This window comes from Ips typographus, linkage group LG4 (genome assembly GCF_016097725.1).
Source record: "Ips typographus isolate SLU linkage group LG4, UJ_Ityp_2.0, whole genome shotgun sequence".
Classification (NCBI taxonomy): Eukaryota; Metazoa; Arthropoda; class Insecta; order Coleoptera; family Curculionidae; genus Ips; species Ips typographus.
In genome coordinates this window covers 9,672,610-9,698,753 of record NC_138425.1, presented here as the reverse complement: position 1 = coordinate 9,698,753, position 26,144 = coordinate 9,672,610, and the positions used below count along the sequence as shown (strand labels likewise).

General features: G+C 31.7%; 2 protein-coding genes and 1 long non-coding RNA gene across 35 annotated transcripts in view; 1 reads left to right on the top strand and 2 right to left on the bottom strand.

The window, feature by feature from the left end:
- trol (terribly reduced optic lobes) overlaps positions 1–25,873 on the bottom strand; it is a 141,726-nt gene extending 115,853 nt beyond the window's left edge. For 17 of the 32 annotated variants that reach the window (XM_081977375.1, XM_081977387.1, XM_081977378.1 and 14 more), the window contains exon 1: positions 25,539–25,872. In XM_081977375.1, the coding sequence (XP_081833501.1) occupies positions 25,539–25,655 (117 nt within the window). In that variant the 5' untranslated portion in view covers positions 25,656–25,872. Of the gene's footprint in view, positions 1–25,538 lie in introns of all 32 variants that reach the window. The other 15 variants (XM_081977394.1, XM_081977398.1, XM_081977402.1 and 12 more) reach the window with 3 other exon arrangements.
- LOC145727671 (uncharacterized) lies at positions 457–21,471 on the bottom strand. 2 transcript variants are annotated; one of them, XR_014177912.1, is made up of 3 exons: positions 19,880–21,471; positions 19,739–19,844; positions 457–2,388 (listed from the first exon to the last, which is right to left on the bottom strand). It is a non-coding gene; the product is annotated as an uncharacterized LOC145727671 (long non-coding RNA). The 2 variants fall into 2 exon arrangements; XR_014177911.1 differs by having other exon boundaries at positions 19,739–21,471.
- Positions 10,928–11,722, top strand: LOC145727746 (V-type proton ATPase subunit F-like). The gene is made up of 3 exons (XM_081977560.1): positions 10,928–11,179; positions 11,230–11,429; positions 11,479–11,722. Exons 1-3 carry the CDS (start codon positions 11,011–11,013, stop codon positions 11,683–11,685), a joined length of 576 nt encoding a protein of 191 aa, XP_081833686.1. The 5' UTR covers positions 10,928–11,010; the 3' UTR covers positions 11,686–11,722.
- Positions 25,874–26,144: the final 271 nt, after the last annotated feature.

Sequence of the window (26,144 nt, the reverse complement as noted above, 5' to 3'; positions counted from 1 at the left end):
TCAGAAGAGACCTTGTATTGACTGACTTGTATTGACAATAATATCAGACGCTACTGGTGTCTACTTTGATTACAAAATTATTAATGTATTTTTAATTAATCTGAATCAGAACTTGCTATTTATAAAGCGAAACGATTCAAATGTCTGGCGCGAAAATAAACCAAATTGATTTGGAGAATCCCCGAAGGATTTACACAGACGTAAACTGCTGTCCTGACTCGACGTTTTAACGTTTAATTTAGTTTATGTTCAAATGCCGTCAGGTTTTTGTTACATTTTTTCCTTTATTTTAAATAGTTTATTTGAGATATTTACAGCACACAAACACACTAAACGAATGTATATTCAAGAGACTACAACCAAGCTATGATTTTCTTTCTGAAATATAAATGAACGGCATGACAAAGAGTCATGTCATTAAAAGGAAAAGTATGCATTCTTAACAACGTCAATGTCCAGAGAGGAATGCAAATTTTTTTTATTTTAATTTACATAAATACTCTGTGGGGTTAACTCAGGTCCAACAAGTTGTCACTGTGTCACACATAATCAAGATTATAAAACAACACTAACTATTCACACCTTGCACAATATATAAGATTGTAATAAATCTAACGATTGGCACTGACCCATATTATACACTGACATAACAATGCAAAACTGGACATTCTATCGTCGAAAATAGGATCCAAATGTCCTCAAAAAGCGACGATTAGCCGTGGAAAGGATATCGCCAGGAAACTGCTCATTATCCACGGCTGTCGCTCTGACGATTTCTCCTTTAATGACTGCACAATGGAAACGATGGTGGGTTTTCCATGTCATCGTGAATACATCGCTGACCGCGCGTTTAATTCTAAATAACAAGAAAGGAAAGCGACCTCGGAAATACGTGAAAAATGAATGCGTTTTCGTTTAATGGACGGGCTGCCGGGTGTCGTTATATTTTGTCGCTTTGTTACCCGGTGGTTAATGTGCCTTTACACTGATTTACATTATTGCTGTTGTTTTTATGGGGTGTAATCTTTTCACAGTTAAAAGACTTTTTTAAGGGTTGTTTCTGGCTTTAAAAGTACTGTTTTTTGTTTCGATAAAGACAACTTACGACAAGAACAAACGTGGAGAGTTTACTCAATAAGTAGTTATTTAATTATTATTGTCTACAAATTGAGTTAACCTACAAGGGCTGATATAATAGACACTAAAATCGTAGACCTATTTTTTCTTCGATACTAAGAAATACTTAGCATTTTTAAAACAAGATTCCAAGCCGTTACAACCAAGGTTAGCCCCAATTTAGACTGACCAGATCTTCAGAGATAAATCTTTTAATTTTTTTATGCTCTTCTGTGAAGAAAGAACCTAAAGACAGTCATCTTTCTGAACGTACTACAAGTTTCACGGTTAAAACATAATTTTTTCCATACGGTATTAATCAACTGTTCATATTTTAGTACATGTAATACGATACGTTGTATTTACTTATTAATTATCAAATTGATGTTAAAACAACAATGATTTGGAGTTAAAATTACCAGAAGAGCAATTTGTTTAGTTACATCAACACAATAAACCTATTTATTGTATTTGAAGCAAATAAATATCAGACAAGTGAAACGTAAATGGTTCTTTATAAATTAAAGTTTTACAATAAAAGCATGAAAACTTTTCCTTCTTGTTATTTGAGTATTTGCTGTACAAATGTATGTATATCAAAATCAACAATTTGGATTGATTGCAGCCGCTTTCCATTTGTTTTTTAGCATACCAAAGACCGCCTTTAGCTATACTTTTCAATACAGGAAAAGTAGAATTACATTTTTTTTATTATTCCATGTGGAAAGAATTGTAACAAGATCCTACAGAGAAAAAATTGAATAAATATAAGGTCTCTTAGATTAGTTGTTAAAATTTGTTTGCTCTTTGATCAATGGTACTCATTGATCAATTTAGATGTAGAGTATATATGAAATATGAAAGTCAACAAATAAAATTATTTATTCTGGCCAAGCTCATCGACGACTTGCTTGTTGCTTGTCACCACTAATCAAATTATTTAGTCTGCAGCAACAAACGTATTAATAATTATTTAATGTTTTCTATTTCTAATATCTCCAACATTACTTAACAGTTTATTGACTACCTGCATTTTTAGTTCCCTTTATGTACTAGCAAAAAAGTCTAATTAATTTGGGGAAATCTTCGTTTGTTTTTAGGACCGCAGACAAATTTCTCCAGTCAAGTTAAATAATTTTCTAGTGCGGAACATTTAGATTGTTTATTACCCTTTTACAATTTGGCGTGCTGTTGATACTTTAACACGTATTTCATCTTCGGTTAATTGAGAGAATATCACAGTAGCACAGTTTTGTTGATGATGACCAATACCTGAAACAAAAAAAAAGAGATAAGACTGAAGCACTAACTTAAATATATTAATAATACCTACTAATAACTATTTGTTAAACAAACACTCATACAGTTAAATCAAGAAAGACCAGTGAAAAATATCCATAAACTTAAATGTTTGAATGTGTTTAGCTATTTCACTACTTACATAAACATAACTTTATTTAGCAAAGAGTATTCGATATGAACCACATATTCAATTACACAAACCATATAAGTACTGGCGTCCAAATAGTCAATTTACAGGCTTTTTAAATAACAATTGTAATAGAATACCTTAAATACTCTGTTCAAAGAACTAAACTAATGCACAACAACATATTTTTGTAACAAAATAAAACCGTTTAAATAGAGTAACAGACATGACGCAATATTCTACTAATCCAGCTTCAATTACACTCGAATAACCTTTACAAGAAATTTCATTAGATCCTACTAGACGGGATATTTAATAGCCTACTGAAGCTTTTTTATTATCAACAAAGCCAAAGGAAGCTCTAACAATTTCCTTCATACCGTGCAAAGAATTAAGAGAAGAATTCCGTTTCTTTTAGTAGTTTTATGAGAAGAGGACAAACTAATGTTGTAAGTTTAAATTCAGAAATACCGGGGCATTTAGAAAATAAAACACATTTAGAGCACAAAGTATACTATCCCATTTGTTATTTAGAAAAAAAAACAAGACTATTTTTAATTAGAGAAATGTTCAAAGGAGAGAAATTCAATTTGAGAAGAATAAATTACTATGTATTGATTGAATATTTTCAGATATTGGAAGCAATGCCACAGAGATGGGATTAGTGTGTATTCTTTTAATAAAATATCGATGCAACCAAGTTTTGCTTTAAATGCACGTGAAATAAATTGACAATTGAGTCGGAAAAAGTGGTTTGCAACATATAATCAACTTGAAATTAGTCTAGAGATCTCTAAAAATATTATTAGATTTAGAACTGAAGATTTGGAAAAAATCTCTCGCTGAAGTGATTGTTAAACAAACTGGATCACGGACCAACATTTCTAAAAGTAGGTACAGAAATTCCATCTCATACAAGTAAAAACACCAATCGTCATGACCCAGGTTGACTAATTTTAGCATCTGACTAAATAAATTAACCTAAATTCTACGTTTAAAAATGATGTATTGAGCGTTAAAAAAGTAAGTTGCTGCTGATAAAATAAATATGGCGTCTGCCGTCGAAGGAAATATAAACGAAAGATTGTTCGCAAAACTAACACCAGACACTTTTTAAATAAAATGTTTACATTTTGTACTTGATATTAATCACCGCTTTTTGCCGGTACTTGAGAATATTGGGTCACGGTTTTTCAACACGTTTTTCGTAGTTTTATGGAAAATAAATCTTGTTTTTACGGGTCTATAAAAACGTAATCGTAACTGCCAAATGGAAATTGTAATTTGGTCATTGAATTACTGAATTGTTTGTAGGTATTTTTTACGGTGTGTTGTACGTCAAACTGTATTAGTTCTGTATGAAATAACGCTAAGCCTTGTACCAATTTTTATTAAACTTGCACCGTGCAGGAAATGACAAATGCGACTAATATACAACAAACATCATTATTCCAGTGGGCATATTAAATTTCCATCATACTTTTTCAATTTTGTATATGTATATGGTAAATGAATTTATTTCCATCGGTTTTATAGATATAAAACTGAAAAACTCAATAGGTCTTGATTTATTTAAATGTCTACTAGTAATAAAATGTTTTACTACTGAAAAGGGTTTTTGGTATTATTAGTTCACATAAAACTGCTCAACTATAACGTAAAATTAAAAATAACTCGTGTCCTCGAAACTTATAGGTGTAATTAAACTATAGGTGTAATTAGACGTTTGGTCAATCGGTAGATTTAGCATTCTAATCAATGAGAATTTACTATTTACAACTCGGTAATAAAACGGTAAAACTGGCTAATACGTCTAATCTACAACAAACGTCTTTGTAAGGCAATTATAGCGTAAGGTTAATTAATTTCGTAATCTCACATGTTTTAATGTTCTGATATGGTATCCACTTTCGACTTTACTTTCTGATGTAACAATAAACAAGAAACTATCGTTTTTAATATTCATTATTTATGGTAAATACTGACCTCCTATAAGTGAAAAATCATGTAATCTTGCACCGCCATAACTATTTCGAAATGGGCAATGCTAGCTGACCTAAGACTAAGAATATTTTTAAAGAATCACTTTATAAAAATATCAGATTTGACGCAGTTTCCGAACAACGTGACCTCCGAAAAGTAAAAACAAACGTTCTTGCTCTCACAACTTTAAAAGCAAAGTGGATGGAGAAAAGCTTGTCCGTTCCCTAATGTACCGTAAAAGAGGTTTTGTGGGTGCAAGTTGTATCTCAAATATATCAGCAATTTACACAAAGTTTACCACTTTGGTTTATTTGGTTTTTGTATTTTTACACACAATTTTGTTATTAAACTGCAATTAATTTTAATATACACTATTTTAGATGTAAAAGGCATTTTTTTAACTATCAGCAGTAACATCATAAATCTAGTAAACTATAGCTAGTGCAATAAAATCTCGACTTAATTTAATTAGGACAGATTAAATAGAACCACACTGCAATCCTATAAATCACAATCAATTGGCAATCTATGAAATAAACAAATCAAATGAGCACACAGCATTCTTTTTAAAATACTAATGGAAAATGTGCTTCTGTACTAATAAACTGAAATAGTTATGAGCAGAAGGCAGAGACAGAAATTAGATACCTAGATATATCGTCAACTTCGACAAATATTTTTGGTATGTTATTTTAATGCCCTGTTTCATTAAATTCTTAGTAAGCATTTTTGGATCAAATTCAGTGGTATTATTATAACACTATTCTCTAGACTGTTTCCACATTGCTCAATTGAAACACATAATAAAAGTGATATAAACGAAAGCGATTTTAACCACAACAAAATAATTGTCACACATCTTACATCAACGAGGGCGTTTGTTCCAGATAATAAAACGTTTTGCGAGGTCTCCGAATTATGGAATATAACTAGGTCAGCGATTCATCTGTCTGGCCGCTTTGATTACCATAATATGACGAAGAAAGTGAAAGCAGACCAGGAGAATCGATCACCAAGAGTTATTTATAACAGCTTGAATGATATCAAAGTGCAATCAGATGGATTTGAGACAGGACATATGTTTGTTACGATTTAATTTACGACTCCAGAATCGCTTATAATTTCTCTCCACCTACGCGTCGTGACTTTGAAGTATTGTTATCTTACGGAATACTGCTTATACAGGGCGTTGCACTTGGTAAGTCATACGTGACAATAACAGCGGCATGTATCTGAAGAAAAGAATGATCAAGATATTACCGGCATGCGAATTAAAGGGTTTTAATTGAAACTATTACCGCTACTTATAAGTAAGTCGGTCTATCAACGTTATCTAAATTACACCATCGACTATTAGATCGTAGCCGATAATATGACAGACATCACATGCCCATCACTAATAACACGCGAGAAACAGATACAGACACGACGGAAACAGATAAAGAGAATATTTTTACTACCAATTACCGTATTATACTCAATTTTGCCTGTGGAGTTCTCATTGGAGCTACGGTAATGGTTGAACATTAAAAAGACATGCATATTAAAAATAAGTACTGTTATCTATACTGAGATTGAACAACAGAGAAAGTCGCCGAAGTCCGGGTCATATTTGGCAATTGCAAGTCCATTAATGGACCGTTTCGTAAGCACAGTACTATAACGCCATATGTTGCCAAAAATAAATGTCTAATTCATATCCATGATAGGTGAACTAACACTAAAGGTACCAGACATCTTAAGCCTCTCAATTTCAAAACGATCCTTCATGGTAATTGGGAGTAAAAGCGACTAAAACGAGGTAATCAAAAGATCATTAGTAATAATAAGCAGTAAGTAAGATCTATCAATAACTTCTCGACAGCCTGTTGATAATCGTAGCATTTGTGGGCAAAGAATAAAACTAGACAAGCAACGTGCATTAACGCGAAAATGATGTCTAGGATAAAATCCAGTAATGTTTCCTCTATAGAAACCCTTCTTAAAGGTATGTCGTCTACGCCACAAAATTATTAAAAAAATAAATTAAACATGACGTTGACAAGCAGCAAAATGTTTTGCGACAAAAACTTAATCAAGGAAAAAACTAGCCACGTTGGGCAACCTATCATTAAAAAGCACATAAATAATTATCTGCATATGGTTACACCAAGAAGAATATGCCAGTAATAAAGACCACTGAAGAATTTTTAATTCATACCTGGTAATAATAAGAAGAAAATCAAATATATCTCTAGAAAGAACCTAGATTGATGCAAAAAATTTCTCAAGAAAAGATTAATTTCAATACAGTAAATTGCACTTTTTGGGGAAGATATGCGTTTGTGAAAAAATACGGTTATTTTCAAATGACAATTATTATAATGTTTGTTTAGCTGTTAATAAATTGCTCTAGAACAGCATACAGATTTATTTATAAAGTATAATAATTGTTAGCAGCCTAAAATCACTCCACACTTTAACACGTGTCCTGCGTGAGGAATAGAAATAAGCAGATTTTCCACTTTACTAGACCAATTTACAGTGAATTGTCCCGTAAATGTCGATGCCAAAATCTGCAAATATGAATGAAGAAACCAAAGTAATACTTATTTAATACACGTTTACTTATAAAATACGAAGTAGTCAGCATTGAGTTGAAGTAAAATTAAGTCGTTATACACGTAGTATAAATATGCTTTAAAATGACAGTAAAAACGAACAATGTATAAGACAAGGAATGGTTTTGTAATGTTGCTGGTACAAAATGACGTTATCTACTAAAAGTGCATAAGCGGTAAAATAATGTTGAAGGCGCAGCATGACTGGCTTTGATTTCAGTCCTAATATAGACAAGATCTAAATTTATGAAAGATTTATGATACTCAAGATACAATAAATTTAAGTTGTCTGCATGTATTATAAGATAAACCGTGTTTCACTATTGCCAAAGAATATTTTGTCTTTCAGTGAACAAAAAATTGAATCCTTGAGGCAGTCAGCTAATTTTCTTAAGTTCTGGCCTAATGTTCCAGGTTGAAAGTTATGACACGCATTTACGTTAAACCTCTTATAAGTTTACTTACTCCCAGATAGTTTTATGGCTTTAATAATACTCTACCAGACGTCCAAGAGCTTCTATTAATAACCAGCTTAATGCGTAAGCTCAAACTAGCCACGTTTAACGCACATATTCTGTTATGCGAAACAAACATTATTTTTGCAATATTTGCAGTTTAATCCATGATGATGCATTTACGATAGGATTTATAGGCTGTTTAATGTAATCAAAATGCAACCCCGGTATTTACGATTTTATTAAATAACTGAGTAATCGTTCGGTTGGGTTAACAAACCTTAAATTAAACATTTACTCTGTAACTTTTCAATAAATTCTTCGTGCAACGATCGAATAAATCGCTTTATGTTTCACCTATATGTTATTAATAAATAACACCTTGGAAACGGAGTAGGTTATAATGTCTATAATACCTAACCTGAGGGCATATTAGGCGTAATCATAACGCCCTGAACCCTTTTTTAATATTAGCAATGGCATTCAAAACTTCCTATTCTTTTTATCCTAAGATGCCCTTGACTTTTTAGGTAATAAACTTTCGTTAGCTTTTGCTGCATTTCCTTTAATATTTTCTAAAATCCAGCTTTTGCTGTTTTCACTGACTGACAGGAATTATACAGGTAAAAAAATCATTAAACAACATACACAGTAAATAATTGCTGAATTAGGTAAAACATAAAACATTGAATGCACCACAGGCGTTAGAGAGAGTATAAAGTCCATCAGGCCGAAACCATTATGTTCTCTCTAACGCCCTCGGTACATAAATAGCTATTTTTCCAGTTAATCGAATAAACAAAAAGTTACATAACGCATTAACCTACTATAGTTCATAAATTCCGCTACTAAAATAACTATAAATTTGTTATCTTACTACGAAAAAATCTGACGTATTTGTAAAAATGGAGGACGCTGACTGGAAACATAAACAAATAAAACTTTCTTTTCAAACGATTAAGAGGTTTTTTTACGTTTTTTTCTGAAACACCGTCAAAACGAGAATTTGACATTTTATTACACATTTGGTTTATTTTCTTTAGAGGTATTCACGTCACAACCGCGATTTACGGTGTAATAAAATTCGATTGAAAAATAAATGGTCTAAAAATTACGAAAAAAAAAGTGTTCGTCTACTGTCAGGTTCAAAGCTGAAACTTTAACATTACCACAGTACATCACTTAAATAGATAAATTATGCTTTAATGAATTTACTGTTGATAACAGTACGGCAACGTACTATTATAAAACCGGTTTAACATTTTTTTATCTAAAATATAGCTAACCATACTACCAACTCAAAAATAATATATTTAGTGAGATAAATATAAATGGAAAAAGACTTAACACACACAAATTTATACTTTTAACTTTTTTCCTAGGTGTTTTTGATTTTAAATTGACACATAACGTATGACTTAAATGTAATGATCAAATTTTTTGTAGGTAAAACAATACACCCAAATTCTCTAGCTTAATAATGTATACAAATAATTTTAACGCCGTTATAACTAATTTTCAGTAGGTAGTAAAGCGAAGAACAACAAAGCAAGTTATAAATCACGTAATATGGTCGCGAGTACATTTTAACGTTGTATTTGTTATTCAAGACAAAATGTCAGACATGATTTAAGAAGCTATAAACAAAGAAATGTTTTATTATAATTTCATAGAATCCAAGCTTTTAATGCAAAATGAATTTAATTCTAATTGCAATCTTTGCTTTATTTTTATAATCTGTTAGAATATCCTTTACTTTTAATTACATGCTGGAGAATGCCAAAAATGAATTTGTTCAAAAATTTCAGCCAACTAGCTTTTGTGCTCTTGGTTTGTTTTAATTTCAAACTGTAACAGAAACTATTCCTGAAAGATTCACAAACGTATTTTAATTTTATATTCACCTATCAATAACAAGATATACTTCTAAAACAAATCAACTAAAATGTGACACATTTATTACGTAATTATAAGATGATTACTTAATATTATCGATACATTTTTGTATTCTCGATAAAAGAATTGTAATCCAAAACGGTCTGATTGTTTCGTCACCTGGTGCACTATCCCAAAGACTTGAAGTTTAAACGACAAAAGGTGCGACAGACAATAAAATATTAAATCCTTTACAATGGAGGCCGAACAAAACCAGCAGGGCGTAAACGCAAACGAATAATGTTTTGAAAATATATATCAAAAGTGTTTTATACTTTCTGAATACATTTAAAAAGTTTCTCGAAATCTCCCTAAGCTGTTTTTCAATGGGAAAGTAAAGCCGGAGCTCTTCGGCCAAGACCGATACTGCCATATTAGAAATATTGAATGATATTCATACGGTACTAGAATGAGATAGACCATAAAAGCCAAATAAAACTGTAATAAAAAAGCAAATCGTTGCACTGAGTAAGTGCATGATTTTTATGTATGGATTTCGAACCTTTGGATCTCGCACTATGCATAATTGATGGTATTAATGGGTTTCCATTAAATAAACTAGCTCGTTTTCATTATTTTTCAACAGATAGCCATAGGGAAAGGGCTGGTATTTTGAAACAAATGTATATTTAATTACCGATCCATTAGTATAGTGTCAAAAGTCAACGCTCTGTATTAAAAAACGTGTATAAAATAAATATTGGTTTTTTACAATATGTTTACAGAAACTTGTCCTAAAAAAAGGAAGCTATTTTAACCAGTAAAATTATTCAGAAAAAAAACTAGTCATATTAACGATTACTAAACACTTGTGGTATAATAAATCATTCAACATACAAAAAAACTATAAAACAATCAGTGTAGTAACCTTGAAACATTCTTAAATAATTCTTATTTCTTCATTGCCACTAAACTTTGTAAATAACGCATTTCATATTTTTTGTATTGTTGTGTGATGATTTATTCCATTGAATATAAGTAAAGTTTCTTCAGTTACTTCTGACTCGTTACGTCACATTGGTCATCTCGCTTTATTAGACAAATCTCGAATAAAAATGTGTCGTTTATCATATGAGAGGTACTACCAGCAATCGGTAATTATCACTAAAAACCCAACAAAAAAAACTGTAATCTAACGCAAGTAGAAGAGATGAAACTCACTGTTTTAACGTATTTTTTTTTGCTCTTATTTTCAGTTACTAAAACCACTGATGACACCAAAACTCTTATCCTAACCGAATAAAAATCACTAACCTAACCTAATAATATGCAAATTTAAACATAATCTGTATTGGTGTATTAAGATTGGTAAAGAAAAAGCACAGTTATTATTACACAGCACAGCACTACAAACAGTGCTGTACCTAATTTACCCAAATACTGCACATGTATTTAAACTATGACAGTCAACAAATCAGTGTCAATTTATGACACTATCAAAAACTCCTTAACATAAATTATTGAGGCCAACCAAATCAAAATTTAAGTACTCATGGAAACCGATACTGGACTCACACCTGTCCATGAAGACCCAAATCCAATAATTTACTATGACAGTGAAATTTGGTCAAAAGATTCATCCCATGATGTGGGATATATTGGAGAACCACAGCTGATCGCTATCATTGGAGATGAAGATACTTGCGTAGGTTTTCTTTTAGGTAAATCAAACCTTATTTCCGAGATTCAGCTTTGAATACAAGATTTCCAGCTGGAATAGGTCAGGTCAATGACGACCTCAGTGAAAACTTTATAGTTGTCAATCAAGCTACAGACAATTTCGTGTTGGAGCTCAAATTCTTGGATATTCTGGAACGACCCGACATAGGACTAGTGTTGATCACTAGAGAAGCAGCTGATAAAATTTTGACTTTGATTAACATACATAAAGGAGTGAATCCCACCGTGATGGTGATTTGATTAGCTGCAAAATAAAGTTGAAACTGCATTTTTTATTTAGATTATACCAGGACATAATGGACCATTCGAGATTGACTTACCTTTAGCAGTGAAAGAAATAGAGGAAAGAAGAAAATCTGGTACGGATGGCAGTAGAAAAGGATCAGCAACCTCAGTAAGAATGAATGAGTCGGTTTGTGGTGGAGTTTTAGGTAAAAAAGTATCGACTCACTCTCTTCGATCAGTTTGTTCTTCCCTCAAATTGTGATTCCTGGTTTTTGCACTCAATTAAATTTTAAATTAAATACTCTTTGTTTTGTATGTTTTACTGTATACTCTTTTACCATAGGACTGTAGTTTAAAATAATTATCTCCATACAACCTATTCTAGATTACTCAGAAGTTTTAAGAACAGCGGATATTACTGTCTGTTTGCTTTCCAGTGAAAGTCCTAGATCCCTGTCAGTACTATCCAATGATTAATAATAAATTATTTCGGGTAAAACTGATTTACAACGAATTTCAGTAAAACTTTAGTCATTTAACCGAAAGAATAATACTCCAAAAGTATATGCTAAAACTAACAATAACAAAGGAAGTCCCCTTAATTGAAGATTCAAATATTCGAAAATGAGTCTTGTTAAACTTCTAGTTTATGAATAAATCAAGATATTTCTAGGTAGCAGTAATTAATTAAATGTAATTAGTGGGCCAAAGTATAATAACTACTTCAGCTGTATGTACGTTTTGTCACTGCGTAAAGCAAAAAGAGTTTGGGACTAGTTTTTCATGTAATGGTCGTCTAGGTCGTGTTCTAATTAAAGTTCAATGTTAACATGTTCTTCTTAACCATATTTTTCACTCAAATTGTTCATCTAAGAGTACTGTTGAAACTATTTATTTTGAATATACAAAAATATGAGCAACACATTTGTTTTAAGTTGTTTTAGTAAAAATAATAATACTCCTTCACTACTAATGATTGACAGTAAAATACTACATCATTATAACTAAATAGTCAAAATGTTTCATTCATAAAGTATTTATTTCAAAAGTTGTATAATACGATCATAAATTCGGTTATATTGTTATTTCACAGACATCAACGAACTGGCATTCTAAACGATTTCTAGACAACCGACTCGTATGTAAAGATCATGTCTCGACAGACCTGCCATACATATTCATGGCACATGAATATTTCATTAAACCTCAGGACATTAAAAAAAAATGGTCTATATTTAAAGCGTAACGTGTTGCTGATTCAGCAGTAGAGTTTTAGTCAAAGACAAACGATTTTCACTTAACTTGAATATTTTTTGGTTTGGTAAAGAATTGTACACACAAGTCTGAAACCTGAAAAAATTTATATAATATTTACAGAACAGTTTTTGAACCCTCATTTTGGCACTATTCCAGATATTTGTATTTCAGAATGTTTACACAAATTATATTAAAATTACTTTTCGCTAAGTGAAATTAGTCAAACGACCTTAACATAAACTAAAATTCGGTGTTAAATAAAAAATCTATATTAAATCCAACTGTTTATATCACGTTACATCACATATTAGAGCCATCAGAAACAAAAGTTTTCCCGCTAACTTTCACTAATATCTCGCCAAAGCTTTCTGCACTAAAGCCGCATCAATATCAATTAGTAAGTGTAGGAAGTCATATAAAGCCAATTATACCAGATATTTATTTTATGAGATAAATTTACTGCCCTTACAAGAATGTGTTGTTCGAGTTCTTGGATAAAATGTGTGGTATTACGTTACATTTGATAATAATAGATTGATTTACATAGTTTTTCTTGAGTTTCGACTCCATAAAACGTGTTGTTTGTATAAAGGGGGCTTTGTCTGTCATGTTTGTAGAGTTTGGACGTGCTACTTAGGCAATTATGTAGTAAAAATATGTTAATCTTTAATTTGAATAATTATTACATGTAAATAGTAGTAAATTACATGAGGTGTGTGGTAATATAGCTATTACACGTCGGATTGAAAAGTTACAATAGATGTGTCAAATAGAACAATTTCTTCACACTGTATCTGAAGATTCAGGTTTGTCCTAGTTTTTAAAGTATACAGAGTGTTTGGTTAATACAATAATAAAAATAGTTTATTCCTTACCACCTCCTTTCAGATAGAGGTCAATAAACCATACTTACCAAACATCTTGTACATAATACCTACATTTCTTCTCTAAAAGTATTTGCATAGTGAAAATGAGATCGTTTATTTGCAGTCGGAACTTAAAAAGCAAAACTCATTCAAAGCAAGAAAACTGCGTTCACTTAAATCGTAAAACTTTTAAGGTTTGGTCCCAGTAATGAGGATAATTTTGGGACAAGTTCTACCTCAAACTAACCTGAAACTTGTATTAAATGAAATACTAAGATGTTCGTCCTAACACAACTTCTATCTACCAAAAAATTGATAGGAAACAATACTTTAGATCACAAGAATTTACGAATATCTTTGTGTATGATTGACACTGATCCTCAAAGTGCACTTTTTCTTTAATAACTATTTAGATAACATCTGAAAGTCTTTAAGACATGATTGACACTAATCATGAATAATTGAATAAACAGAAATAAACATTCATTCAGTTGTCATAAAAGAAAACACTTTCATTATTCTAATCGCCTAATAAAATATCAGGCCAGAGTGTGGTTCTTTTATAGTGTCTAATTTTCATAGTCTAACTGGCGTAAATTGGCTCTAAAAGTGACAATAAAGATAATCATAACCTCGTTTCAGCCGATATCTACATCTTTTAAAAAATAATGTTTACTAATCGCTTTCCGGTGACATAATAGATATTTATTGACTAAGCGTAGTAGGTCGATAGGTTGATGTCAATAACAGCTAATTTACATAAATGCGACACGATTATTCCAATTTTACTCTCGTTTTTAAGTGTTGCAAGTACTTTAACATAGATAGAGATAGAGCGACCCCTCTAACATTTTAGGGGTTTGAATAAATTTTTTGTTGAGAAGGCTGTGTGTTCTTTCCCATCACTTTAACATATAACTTATCGGATTTTGTTACAACTTTTTCGTTTTGTATTGTTTTTAAATGTGTCACATCACAAGTAGCCTTGAAAGGTTTAGAGCCAAATTAAAATCTAATTTCCAGCCAGTTTCGCAGAAAGTGCCTTTTCTTATTTGAACTTTGCGACACTGGACGACAACCTTATTTACTTATTTACAGTAAACTCTAACTTTGCTCTAAATCCATTGGTATAGGAATCTCTTTTCGACGTGTGAATATTTGCTTTTCCCAGATTTAATTTAAGGAGGTTATTAGTCCAAGGGCTCACGTTTGATACGTTGAATCAGTAATTTATAGGACGTCTTGACAAACGTTAGCGTTAAGCTCTTGGTCTATAGACTGCAACAGACGACAACTTTGCTTTGGAAACGCCTTTCAAATTTATTAGACGCGTTAAATAGTCTATGGGTTTTTGGGCTTTTATTTCTAGTAGGCGGACGTCTATGTTTATTTAAAGAATTTTACTTCAGACCGTTTGGTCGTACCAACCAAATCCGATTGATAGGTTCACAATGTAATTGAAATAATGTTTGAATAGCTGGCTTCAATTACACGACGTCATTCATACAAATTGCCTGCTAACTCTAAATAAACAGCGTTAAAAGAGGAAAATAACCCAAATGTTACACCAACTGCATTTCTGGTCAACGTACGCTAGAAAGTAAAACCATACGAAATAAAACATAAAATGAGATGCATTATATGCGCCAGTTGATTAAATAGGGTGTGCTAATTTCATGGTTCAGGAGTCCTATTTATACAAGTCCAAACAAACCACCGATATAATTCCTAGTTGTCCCGTTGCAAACAGGAAAAAGATAATGTTTTAATGAGGACTTAATTGATTTTGTTTGCGAAAAGCGCTAAATACATAAATAAATAGTTAATAAAAAAAATTAATATTTTTGCTCTTTTATTTAAATCAGATATGAAGCATTTAAAAAACAGATAACATTGACGTTATTCATGATTCTAACAAGCCCCTGTAAATTAAAATTCTAATAATAATCTACCTACTAATAAAATTTTTTTGATAAGCGAAATATGGTCAACTAATTAAGGTCAAGTTTACGTTTATGATAATTTTTATGCCACAGTTCTCGGTGTTGCTTACACGTTTTACAAGGTGAAAGATAACTCGACATAATCAAGCATTCACACATTAATACTTTACACTTCTAAATAAATGCTCATACAACAGTTGTATTATGATAGGATTTAATTTTATTTCTACGTCAGTCTGATGATTTGGCTTTTTACGTAACCAAGGTGTATATTAGCACCGTGAAAAAGTTTATTCACACATGAACATCAGCTTTGAAATTCCAACAAAAGTGTTCAATTAACTTTAGTATCACTTATACCAAATATTCCCCCACCGATGACGTCCAGTTTAATCGCATAAAGATAGAATTACTAATTAACATGGCTCCGTTTATTTGCATTCATGTTGCCAACTAGAGGTCATCATCCACAATAACGATTGTCAAGCAGAATTTTTAACTATGACATAACAGCCGAAATTTTATGGTCGTCGCTAATTGTTATTATACCATCGGACAAAAATATCTCCATGTTACAAACCATTCTCAATTGAGCACGCTTAGTCACCAGAAGTAACTCATACAGGGTGTGCTTTTAATTGGATGTGATCATTTGGTCATTAATATGTTTGTCTTGTTATATACAAAGAAATTTCAGATAACGAAATATTTAAAAAAGTTTCATGATTAACAAACAAAACTGAATGAATTTGTGCCCAAAGTTTCGTTATAATCATGAATTTATCAGGAGCAAACTCTATTTGAATTGTCTTATGATTCCTGCATATAAATAGGGTTTTTGAAAAATTCACCCGAGGAAAATACCTCAAATTTTCAGGATTTGTAGAGAAGTGTGTAGAAACATTTTTGAATTCAACTAGAATTGATTTAAAAATCTTGCATATACAGGGTGAGAGACAACATTTTCAGGATTTATATAAGGCACTGTTTGTAGTACTTCCCAAAGTTTCCTCATAACCGATTTTCCTATATTTCCTTAATTTAACTATGGTTAAATTAAACATTCACCTTGTCCAAACAAAATGGGGACAAATTCTTAAATTTTGAGGATTTATAGGAAAAAATGCGATAAAAAATGCCTTGAATGTCAATATATTTTTAAAGCATGTTAAAATTAACATTGCAGTAGTTGCAAGTATTTGGAAAATCTGTTTTTATTTAATATTTTGAAACACTTTTATGACACTTTCTACCTAAACTGTCTCAAGCTAACCTAATTTGTTAATTAATTCAGTTAAAAAGTGTCTTAATATCACGTGACAGCTTGTCAACCACGGCTTAACTGTCAAAATTAGTTTCAATTAGGAACGTGAAGCTATAAAAGTGAAAGTTTTTATTTTCGCTGTACGAAATGGACTTTACAGTTTCATGGACGGTTGTTTGACAGTTGTGGCGTCACAATGATGACTTAAAACAGTCTTAATATCACGTGAGATCTGTCAATCACGTCACAACTGTCAAGACTAGTCTCAATTATTACAATGCTCCAAAACTGTCAATCACGCAGATTTGTACTCGTAAATAGCCATGTTGTATACAGGGTGTCCAGTTTCATCCCCTGATAAATTGATATGACATTCTCTTAAGCATTTTAATGGAAATTTACGACCTTTTTTAGGTAAGATTAGAGAAAAATTACTCAGACTCGTTAAAACTATTACTATTCAGAAAACTTGTTTCAGCAATACGGCTGTCAAATCTAATTTTATAAAAAAATATAATTCTGGCGATCAATACAATATTAACAAAGCTTTAACCATCAAAAATTTGTATATTTCTGCCTTGCATATAAACCGTTTATTGCTTAATATAACCTAAACATATTCATTAAATAGATAATAATTAACGACAAGATTAAAAGAATATACATTTCAGTATGATGGCGCCATTACCATATTGATAAACGTTATAAGTAGCGAATTAGTATGTTTATTACAGCAAGTTAATTAACTCCTCAATCGACTGATTACCCTCTTATGGCATGTTGCATTAGCAATTAGAATCGAGCTCTATTTTACGTACTGTCACCCCATCAACAAGAACAAATAAAGGGTTCTTTCTAACCTGATCTAACCATTTGTATGGAATTACGGTCACGAATGGCAGGTTAGTTTTATAATTATTATTATTGACGATTATAGGCACTATAGAATTTATTATCGTATAAAATGGTATGTGACCCATTAAGACAAGTGGACCCTATTAAACTGTCATATAGACCACATAAAACGTTTTAAGACTGCTATTCAGTAGCTTAACCACTTAGGATGTACTCAAGATTTTTTTGACACAATTATTGGCTTTCAACATGGAATTCAACAGACAGTATGCTTTTCCTTTAAAGTAAGTCGCAACTTAAGTTTGGATACACGCAATTAAAAAACTATCAAACCGAACTTTTCCTAGGAAATACACACGATACTTACAACCGGAAACGACTCTCGAAAAACTTCGTTTCCCTACGTCAGCAACAGTTTCCAGAGGTTTGGAAAGTTTCCGATAATGCGTTAAATTGAGTGAATATTAAGTTTACGATTTAATCAACATTGGTTGGTTCGCAAATTTAGCCTACCGGGTAATTCAATATAGAATTTCGTGATTTGGTCCTTTATCGGATTACAAATTGTGTTTTCGTAGTTAGGGCTTAGGCTGGGATGGAATAGATATGGAAGTTTACTGCTAAGTTAAACACCGTAATTATTGGTGTTGCAATATGAACAAGGTGTGCAAAAAGCAAAGCCCGTCCCTGGTTTTCATTCACTTATTTCATAAGTGACTCAGTATTTACTCAAGTGTAACCGAATGGTAATCCATAAAGACTTTAATAGTGATTACCAACATGAATATGTTGTATAATTTAAATTTATAAATGCACATAATGAATAAAGTGCATCCAAACCTCTCCTCCTATACCTGTCACCTTCCTAGGTATTGAAAGTCGATCATTCACTCTAAAAATAGTCTTGATTCATCAATTAATTGAACCTTGAAGTAATTGTAAAGCTATAATAAATTAATTGTTGATACGCCGATGTTTCAAAGGAGTGCGTTTTCATGTTGGAGATTATTGACCTAATAATGGGATAAATATATTAAATGCAAATTAAACACGTATACATTTCTACACGTTCTGTATGTTATTGAAAACGGGAGCTTCGGTAACTTAGTTCGCGAGATTTAACATGTTAAGTAACCCATGTTTGCTTTAATGCTACCGAAAGTGTAATTTATGATTGTAGGCAAATTTGGTCATAAAATTTAATGACTAACCTGGCCTTTTTCTATTACTTAACGACATTTTCCTGGCAATTCTAAGACTAAAGACACTTTTGATGATAAACTGGTTATCTGTGAGAATGGACGTGTTACAAATAAAATGTATAAAAAACAGGCAAAAAATATCGTGAAATATTATGATTATAAAATAATCTATACATTGTTTTAGAGCTCTATAAAAATATCTAAATGAATGACGATTTGCTTTTGTGGAGGTTACAGGTATTTTCCACGGTATTTTGTCATTAAAACGAACAATATAATAAAGTTGGATTTGGCTTCTTACGTCACATTGATAAACTTATACTTTTCTAGATAAATGATTAATATTAGGAATTCCCGAAAATACTACACTCTGAATTGGCAAAAACTTGGAAACCTAACTTTAACCATACTACTATAGGCTCGACTATAGGCTTTTCCTTTTTTATTAATTATTATATAACATTATTCTTATCGTTTATAATTGAGATGTAATTTTTTATTACTTTATTACTGTTTATCTATTGCATTTTTGCTGTAGTGTTTAGTAGATGCTACATACCCTTTAATAAATTCTAACCATTTTTAAGTTACGAAACTATGAAAGGAAAGCGTTACTTTTTATTTACAAAAAAAAGGTTCTAAAATTTACACTTTAAAATGTGAAACTTAGTACGTAAATCAAAATGAAAAACCACTGTGTATGTACATAGTGAATCAAATCGTAAAGTTCACTATCTCATTTGCTTTATATTTAATATGGATGTAGACAGAGATATTTTATTAATTTTTCATGTCATTTAAGCTTACTTGACGAAGTCTTGATAATGACTATAAAATATACTTACCTAAAGATTTAACGACTTTACTATCAAGTGTCGATAAATCTTTAGGTTTTATGACTTACTAAACTAAAAAAAAAAACACTTACCAAAAAATTCTGACGTTAGTTGAGTTTGAACAAGGAATACTATAGTACAGCAAGCCTTTCGCAGAGCACCAATATTTTTGCATGTCAGGAGCCCTGAGAACATGTCCTAGGTGGCATTAAAGGTAATTTTTCATCTAACACCTTTGCATCCAAAATAGAAAATAGCTCAAAACGTTGGAGTGGAAATGCTGGTAGATCCCTATCAGAAAGCTTTCCACATCTAACAGATCCGAAAGATCAGGAAGTATAACTTTAAGAGAACGTTTTTCACTAGATTAAGGAAAAAAACGATATTGGACTAATTTGCTACGTAAGTGATATCCGTTGAAGCTGGAGCAGAAGCTGTGGTTAGATGAGCTTTAGCCCAGATCCTACAAAGGGAGGACACTATAGACCTCAAGGCCGCAGTAATCTACAATCTAGCACAAAAAACCAAAAATAACCCAATTTCTTGTCGTTCGTTGTCTGTGTCAAGTCCGAACTTGGGACAACCTTATTTTCGACGCGGATACAACAATTTGATTCCTCTTATCTTATCAAGTGGTATTTAAGTTCAATGGCCTCACCTAGTTTGCAAACCCATATCACACTAACATAATTCTTATCATTCATCTGTTACAATTTTGAGTTATGCAATCTCTATTTACAAAGACAATATTATGCATTTCGCTAATACCATCAAAGTGAGTAATTCGATATGTATATACAAGTAGAAAAGGCAAACAAAAGTTGAATATTTTATGAGGGTTAAAGCATATCTGTCTTTTTAAGAGCAATTTATACGTGACAACAACGTATTGTTAGGGTATCGTAATGTTTATGGCGTTTCCAGACAAGGAGAAATTCGTCACTTAGCGTCACGTCAAGATAAATTTGTGTTAAACTCAATAAAGTGCATTTAGTTTTATGAAGATGTTTTTTTTTATTCATTTCTGGAAGCTTGGCATTATTTAAACAATTACGGTGAACGCCTACGTGCTTTATCATATTTTTAAATACACATACTCCCAAAAACACATGCCGAAATATTTCGTAATAGTAATTAACAAACAGGTTGCCTCATGAAGTAAACATGATACCACGTAAGTGGTACCATTCCTAGGCGATTTTGGAAATGTTTGCGTGTTTAAAATTCATGGTTGGTTTTCTTAGTTTTTCAATGTCGCCCATTAGATAAATCGTTTCATTAATGTTTGATTGATCATGTATGAATTGATAAATAAATGCGTAAGATCTTTATTTAGAAAACCACACATAATTGCATAATGAAGTAAATAATAAATATGGCGCCTATTTTTTTTAATCAGAATATTTTAATACGGAATCAGCTAGTATATTATGGCAATACAATTTAGTATAGTTGCCAAAGAAATCCTCTAGACCATTTTAGGGCATTTTTTGTCCCAAGCTTGTAAAAAAAATTACCTTTACAATCTCTTGTTGTGCAGATTGTTTAATGCATAATGCAAGTATTGCCTGTAATGCAATTCAAAAGTTATTGACAGGCTCTAGTAGACTTAAATCGATCATCAGGCTGTCGGTTTACGTTTATTGAGCGATTTTAACATGATCAGTCGTGTCTGGTAATACAGCGATAACCATAAAATGAAACTGATAAAAATGATATGCCTTCACGAAGTTATACGATACCAATGAATTTGTTATTTACGGGTAAAGGCCCACTAAAGTAGGACGTGGGAGCTGTGTTAATGTTTGATATGTGATTTCACAACAATTAGTACTTACATGGCACCTTAGTTTAATGAATACACTTGAATCATACCCAAATTTTGCTTGAAAAGTTTAAGTCCTCATCTGTAGTGTTTTTATTACTTTCTATTCGAGTTTTGTCTAGTAGTGTCATCATTAGACAACTTGAAACGTTAATCTCATAACACCCACTTACAAACCTATTCCCAGACAGAGAAAACTGTTTGGTAGACCACACTCAGAGAATATCAAATCTAACTTTGATTGGAACGTGATAAACATGCTGCCAAGATTTAAATTGTTTTACTTGTAAATTTTTTTAATGTCATCAAAATAAATCATGCAACCGACATCATCAAGGTGGTTTTGTTCCAGTCCTAACGAGCCAAGTGAAATATTTCGGAGCCTTGGAATTTTGATTAGCAAGTGCATCGTAACATCTGGTTATTCAAATCTAGCTCAAATTTATTTAGCAGATTATGTTTGATTTACTCGTACTATTTCCGTTCATCTAGAATTGGATTCAGGTCTTTTCGTTTGCTGTTTATTAAAGAATTCACATATAATACCACTAGTTAGAAATTTAGAGTAAAATAAGACGTTTTGTGCGTTTTTGATTCTTGAAATTTTCAAAACATTTTTATTTACACACCCTGTCCATGAGTGTGGTAAGATGAACCTATACACTTTTTTCTGAACTTTGTTATTACTCCATTTGTGTGTGCTTTCGTGTTTTTTCCATTCTATGCGTTTAAGCTTGTTTTTTTAGAGCTACATTTGATCCACATTTGATGTTTGTGTTTTTAATAAATTACACAAGGTTTCTTTTGGTTGTTATTTCCGCCAGGAGTAATTCAAATGTTGGTCTAGACTAGATGAAAATCCGTTTGTTGCTTGTGAAAATAAATGTTTTCTTGACGCTTTGCCAATGCCTACAACTACAATCACTTGTTACAGTAGTTAGTAACACCCTGTAGAAATTAGTTCATTAGGTTCACATCCAGTAGTTTTACTGTAAAAAAACTTAATTAAACGATGCGTTTTATGATTAATGTTTGTTAGCACAGCCTCTTTTCCAAAACCTGCTAATCATGATTTAATCGAATATCAAGTTTGACATGACGATGCAAATAATTACTGTCATAAAATCGTATATGAATGTTTTTAACCCTTGCACTAATCCTTCAGTGAGCTCTGTCTTTAACATGAAGATAAACAAAGAAATAATAAAAATTATAATAATATGTTTGTTATGCGGGCGTTTTCAAATAATTATCAATTTTCAAAAGTATCAAATATTTACATTTGCAATATTTGTACGGATTTTGTAATAAGAGACCGGCTGGCAACTTTGAAGCAAACGAAATATAGTTATCTAACCAGTGACATCTTCATCGAAGCTTTTTATGGTCATACATTGACAATTTATATTTGTTCAGACCTGCAGGTATGTAGGTTTAAAGTAGTTTGAAGTACGTGTAGGTGAATAGAATCGATCAATATGTGTGGGTACCTAAGTCAATGAATTTTAACTACCAGTTAAGGAACTTGACCAATAAACCTGCCACAAACAAAAAAAGCGTATGTATGTAACCATACAGACAGATTAACTGTATTTGAAAATTACACACGGTTAAATCTCGTTTTATCAGAATATGGCAGAATAATTGTATTGATCATCCCAAATTAACACTGAGTCACCCTGTATTATCAAGCTAAAATCGACAAGGATTATCGGTTTATCTGCGCATAAAATATGTTTAGAAGACTTTCTCTTTTTTCAAGCTAACAGATATTTTTAAGCAATTTTGGTCCTGTAAATTATCTGTTTCAAATTTTCATCATACTTGGAATAATTTTCACCCACAATTAATAATTAAATTAAATTTTTTTATCTTGAATGTGTACTTTTCGGAACTCTGTTAACAACAGACCACCTTAATTCAAGTATCTCAAGTCATTTTATCTGCAGATAAACGAAAAGTCTCACAAGCCTGCAATAATGATACTTCTATAAATAGACCTATAGATATAGAATGTCCGAGAGAATGTCCCATTATTTTCAGTAGTTCTTTAAAATGCTACTTTGAATTTATTAAATGTTTGGTTTTATCTTAAAATACAATAACCAAAAAAACTGTATATGTGACGTCACATGAATATTTTTAGTATTTGGCAACATTGTTTCTGACCATGGACTAAAATGGTTTTACTGACATTGACATTCAAAAAAGAAGAAACTCCTCAACATGACCGATTTATATTTAATTAAGATTAATATCCTGTTTTTCTTTCCAAAAATGTAATTAGAATTATTTTCAAATTAAAAAAATGTTTAACTGAAAAAAATTAGTAACTTATTATTTAATAAGTAGGATACGCCTTTTCTCTTGACGTCTGGAATGTAATAACCAAAAATATAAAAATAACACCAACTGATGAAACAATACATGTGATGGCATAGCAATTTTAAATCCTTATTTTCTCTTAAATCCTTACTCTCTCATTCAATTTTAAATCTTTATTTTAAATAAAAATGATAAAAACACATTGATAATAATTAGACATAAACTGATCAAAACCACGAAAAAAATTTTGTTTTATTCCATTGTATAGATGTGGCAAATTGGAATCCATTTGGGACAAAATACAAATTTGCCAAAATTAAACTTTTTACCAAAACTATAATTTTCCAATTTTTGAAACGTTTACAAAATGAGGCAAAACTCGCCTCTCTAGCGTTTCATGTTACCGAGTTACTGAATCTCAAAAAATAGTTAAAAAAGACCCCTAATAACCCACCAATTCTTTAAATGTTTGAAAAAAGTGTTTTTTATGCTTATTTTACATAATTTATGATCTTTTGATATAAATATTCCCTTTGCTGTGCACATTGGAACCCTTTTGGAACAAAAAAAAAATTGAAAATTTTGTAAAAAATGGCTTTTTTTCCATTTTTTGAAAGGTTTGTTTCAATGGCTTCTTTTACCTAATTTGAGGTCCTTTGGTATAAATATGCTCTTTGTAAAATTCATGATTTTTGTTTTTTTACCTAGTTGCTTTCTACAGTTTTTTATTACTTTGTTCTAGTGATTTTTTCAAAATAACTGCTAATATAAACAAGAAAAACCACTGTCAAATCTACCAAATTGCAATTTTACTAGAAAGCTATTAATATAGTAAAAACAGAGTACCTATAACTAATTGTTCAAGGCCCACAATCTAAAAATACGCTTCTCTAATTCTTGATTGTTTAAACATTCGATTTATCAGACATCATTAAATGGTTTATTATTTCCCAGTTTACATTTAAAACCTGCCAGTAAACTAGGCCGCATAAAACCATTGAATAAATCAAATTGACATTATTCATATGCAAAAAATTTACAAATAATGATTAGGTCAGCAAGAAACAAAATATGCACTGTACACTTTGGTGTGTTGCTAAGAGTTGCACTCTACATGTTCCAAAACCATTGACCCAGCAGAATTCGATACCTGGTTTTTATAAAACTGACGCAAATGACGATTTTTCAATTGTTCGAAAATTTTACACTACTTTTCAGTGTGACGGAAAGATTTATGAAAAGTTTACATGAAAATTGTGTCAGTTACCGGTAATTTACAATCGGAGTTTGGCGGCAAAGTTTACTCGCCTGCCGCTGAATTTCCCGAGATTTCAACGGCGGTTAAGCAGGAAACTTTATCACTTTTCAATTTTTAATAAGCACCGCAAACCGCCGGTTGTCATCTTATTAGATTGTAACCTATATTATTATAGATTGTATTGTCAAATGTAGGTTACGATATTTGAGATTAGATATAGTTATATACACGCATTTTTTCCAAACGAGTAGGATTTTTTTGTGTTGCTGATTGTATTTTTGGTAAAAATCTGTTTAGTTTGAGTGGTATTTTAATTAAATGATCGTGTGCCTGTACAGGGTGTCTCAATAAAATTATGTACAGAAATGAGAAATAGTTACAGTTTGTTTATTCAAGGGTGTGTTATTTGTTCCTTCTCCATGTACATGTACGCAAAAAAAAAATCTCCGCAAACAAGCGCAACATCGCAAAAGTGGCAAACTACCTGAGGATCGGCGGACACATGAGTTTTCGCATGGACTAAAAGGGCACAAAAAAGCAGGCCAAACATCCATATGAGTCCTAGATGGGCGCAATTCTTCGGCTGGACACCCATGATCATGTCGCGTCCAGTTGTTTTTTTTTTGTTTCCTGTTCACTCACTCACGAACTAAAAGTCATGCTAACGCGAGTCGATACAGGTCAGACTAAAACACGATAGGAGATCGGTCGCACCGAAAAACTATCGTAAAGTCGTGAAATGGTGGACCAAAGAAGCTGACTTCGAGAGTGAATACGCCACCAAACTGAACTGATGAATGCCCGCCGATAGCGGAACGTTAACTTTTGAAAAGTCGGGGAACACATGTGCTTGTCGCGCGATATCCAATGTTGCCGGGTCGTCGGGGTGCGCATCTTGCAACTTTTAATTTGACTTGCTGATAGTCAATTTTTTTGTGCGTGGGCAATTATTTTTTTTTGTGGCGGCGCTTAGCTTTTATGAATCGACATACGACCTTTTAATGTACGAAAACAACTGAGTTATGTATTCAAGAATTTTCAGATATTTGTATATGAAGTTGATTAGCCATTATTACAGGGAAACATCACT

Bases quoted from the DNA above. Each gene is read 5' to 3' on its own strand.
- LOC145727746 (XM_081977560.1), top strand. From the start codon at position 11,011: ATGGAAACCGATACTGGACTCACACCTGTCCATGAAGACCCAAATCCA. The intron at 11,180-11,229 runs GTAAATCAAACC...CAAGATTTCCAG, and splicing joins TTGCGTAGGTTTTCTTTTAG to CTGGAATAGGTCAGGTCAAT. The intron at 11,430-11,478 runs GTGATTTGATTA...TTTTTTATTTAG, and splicing joins GAGTGAATCCCACCGTGATG to ATTATACCAGGACATAATGG.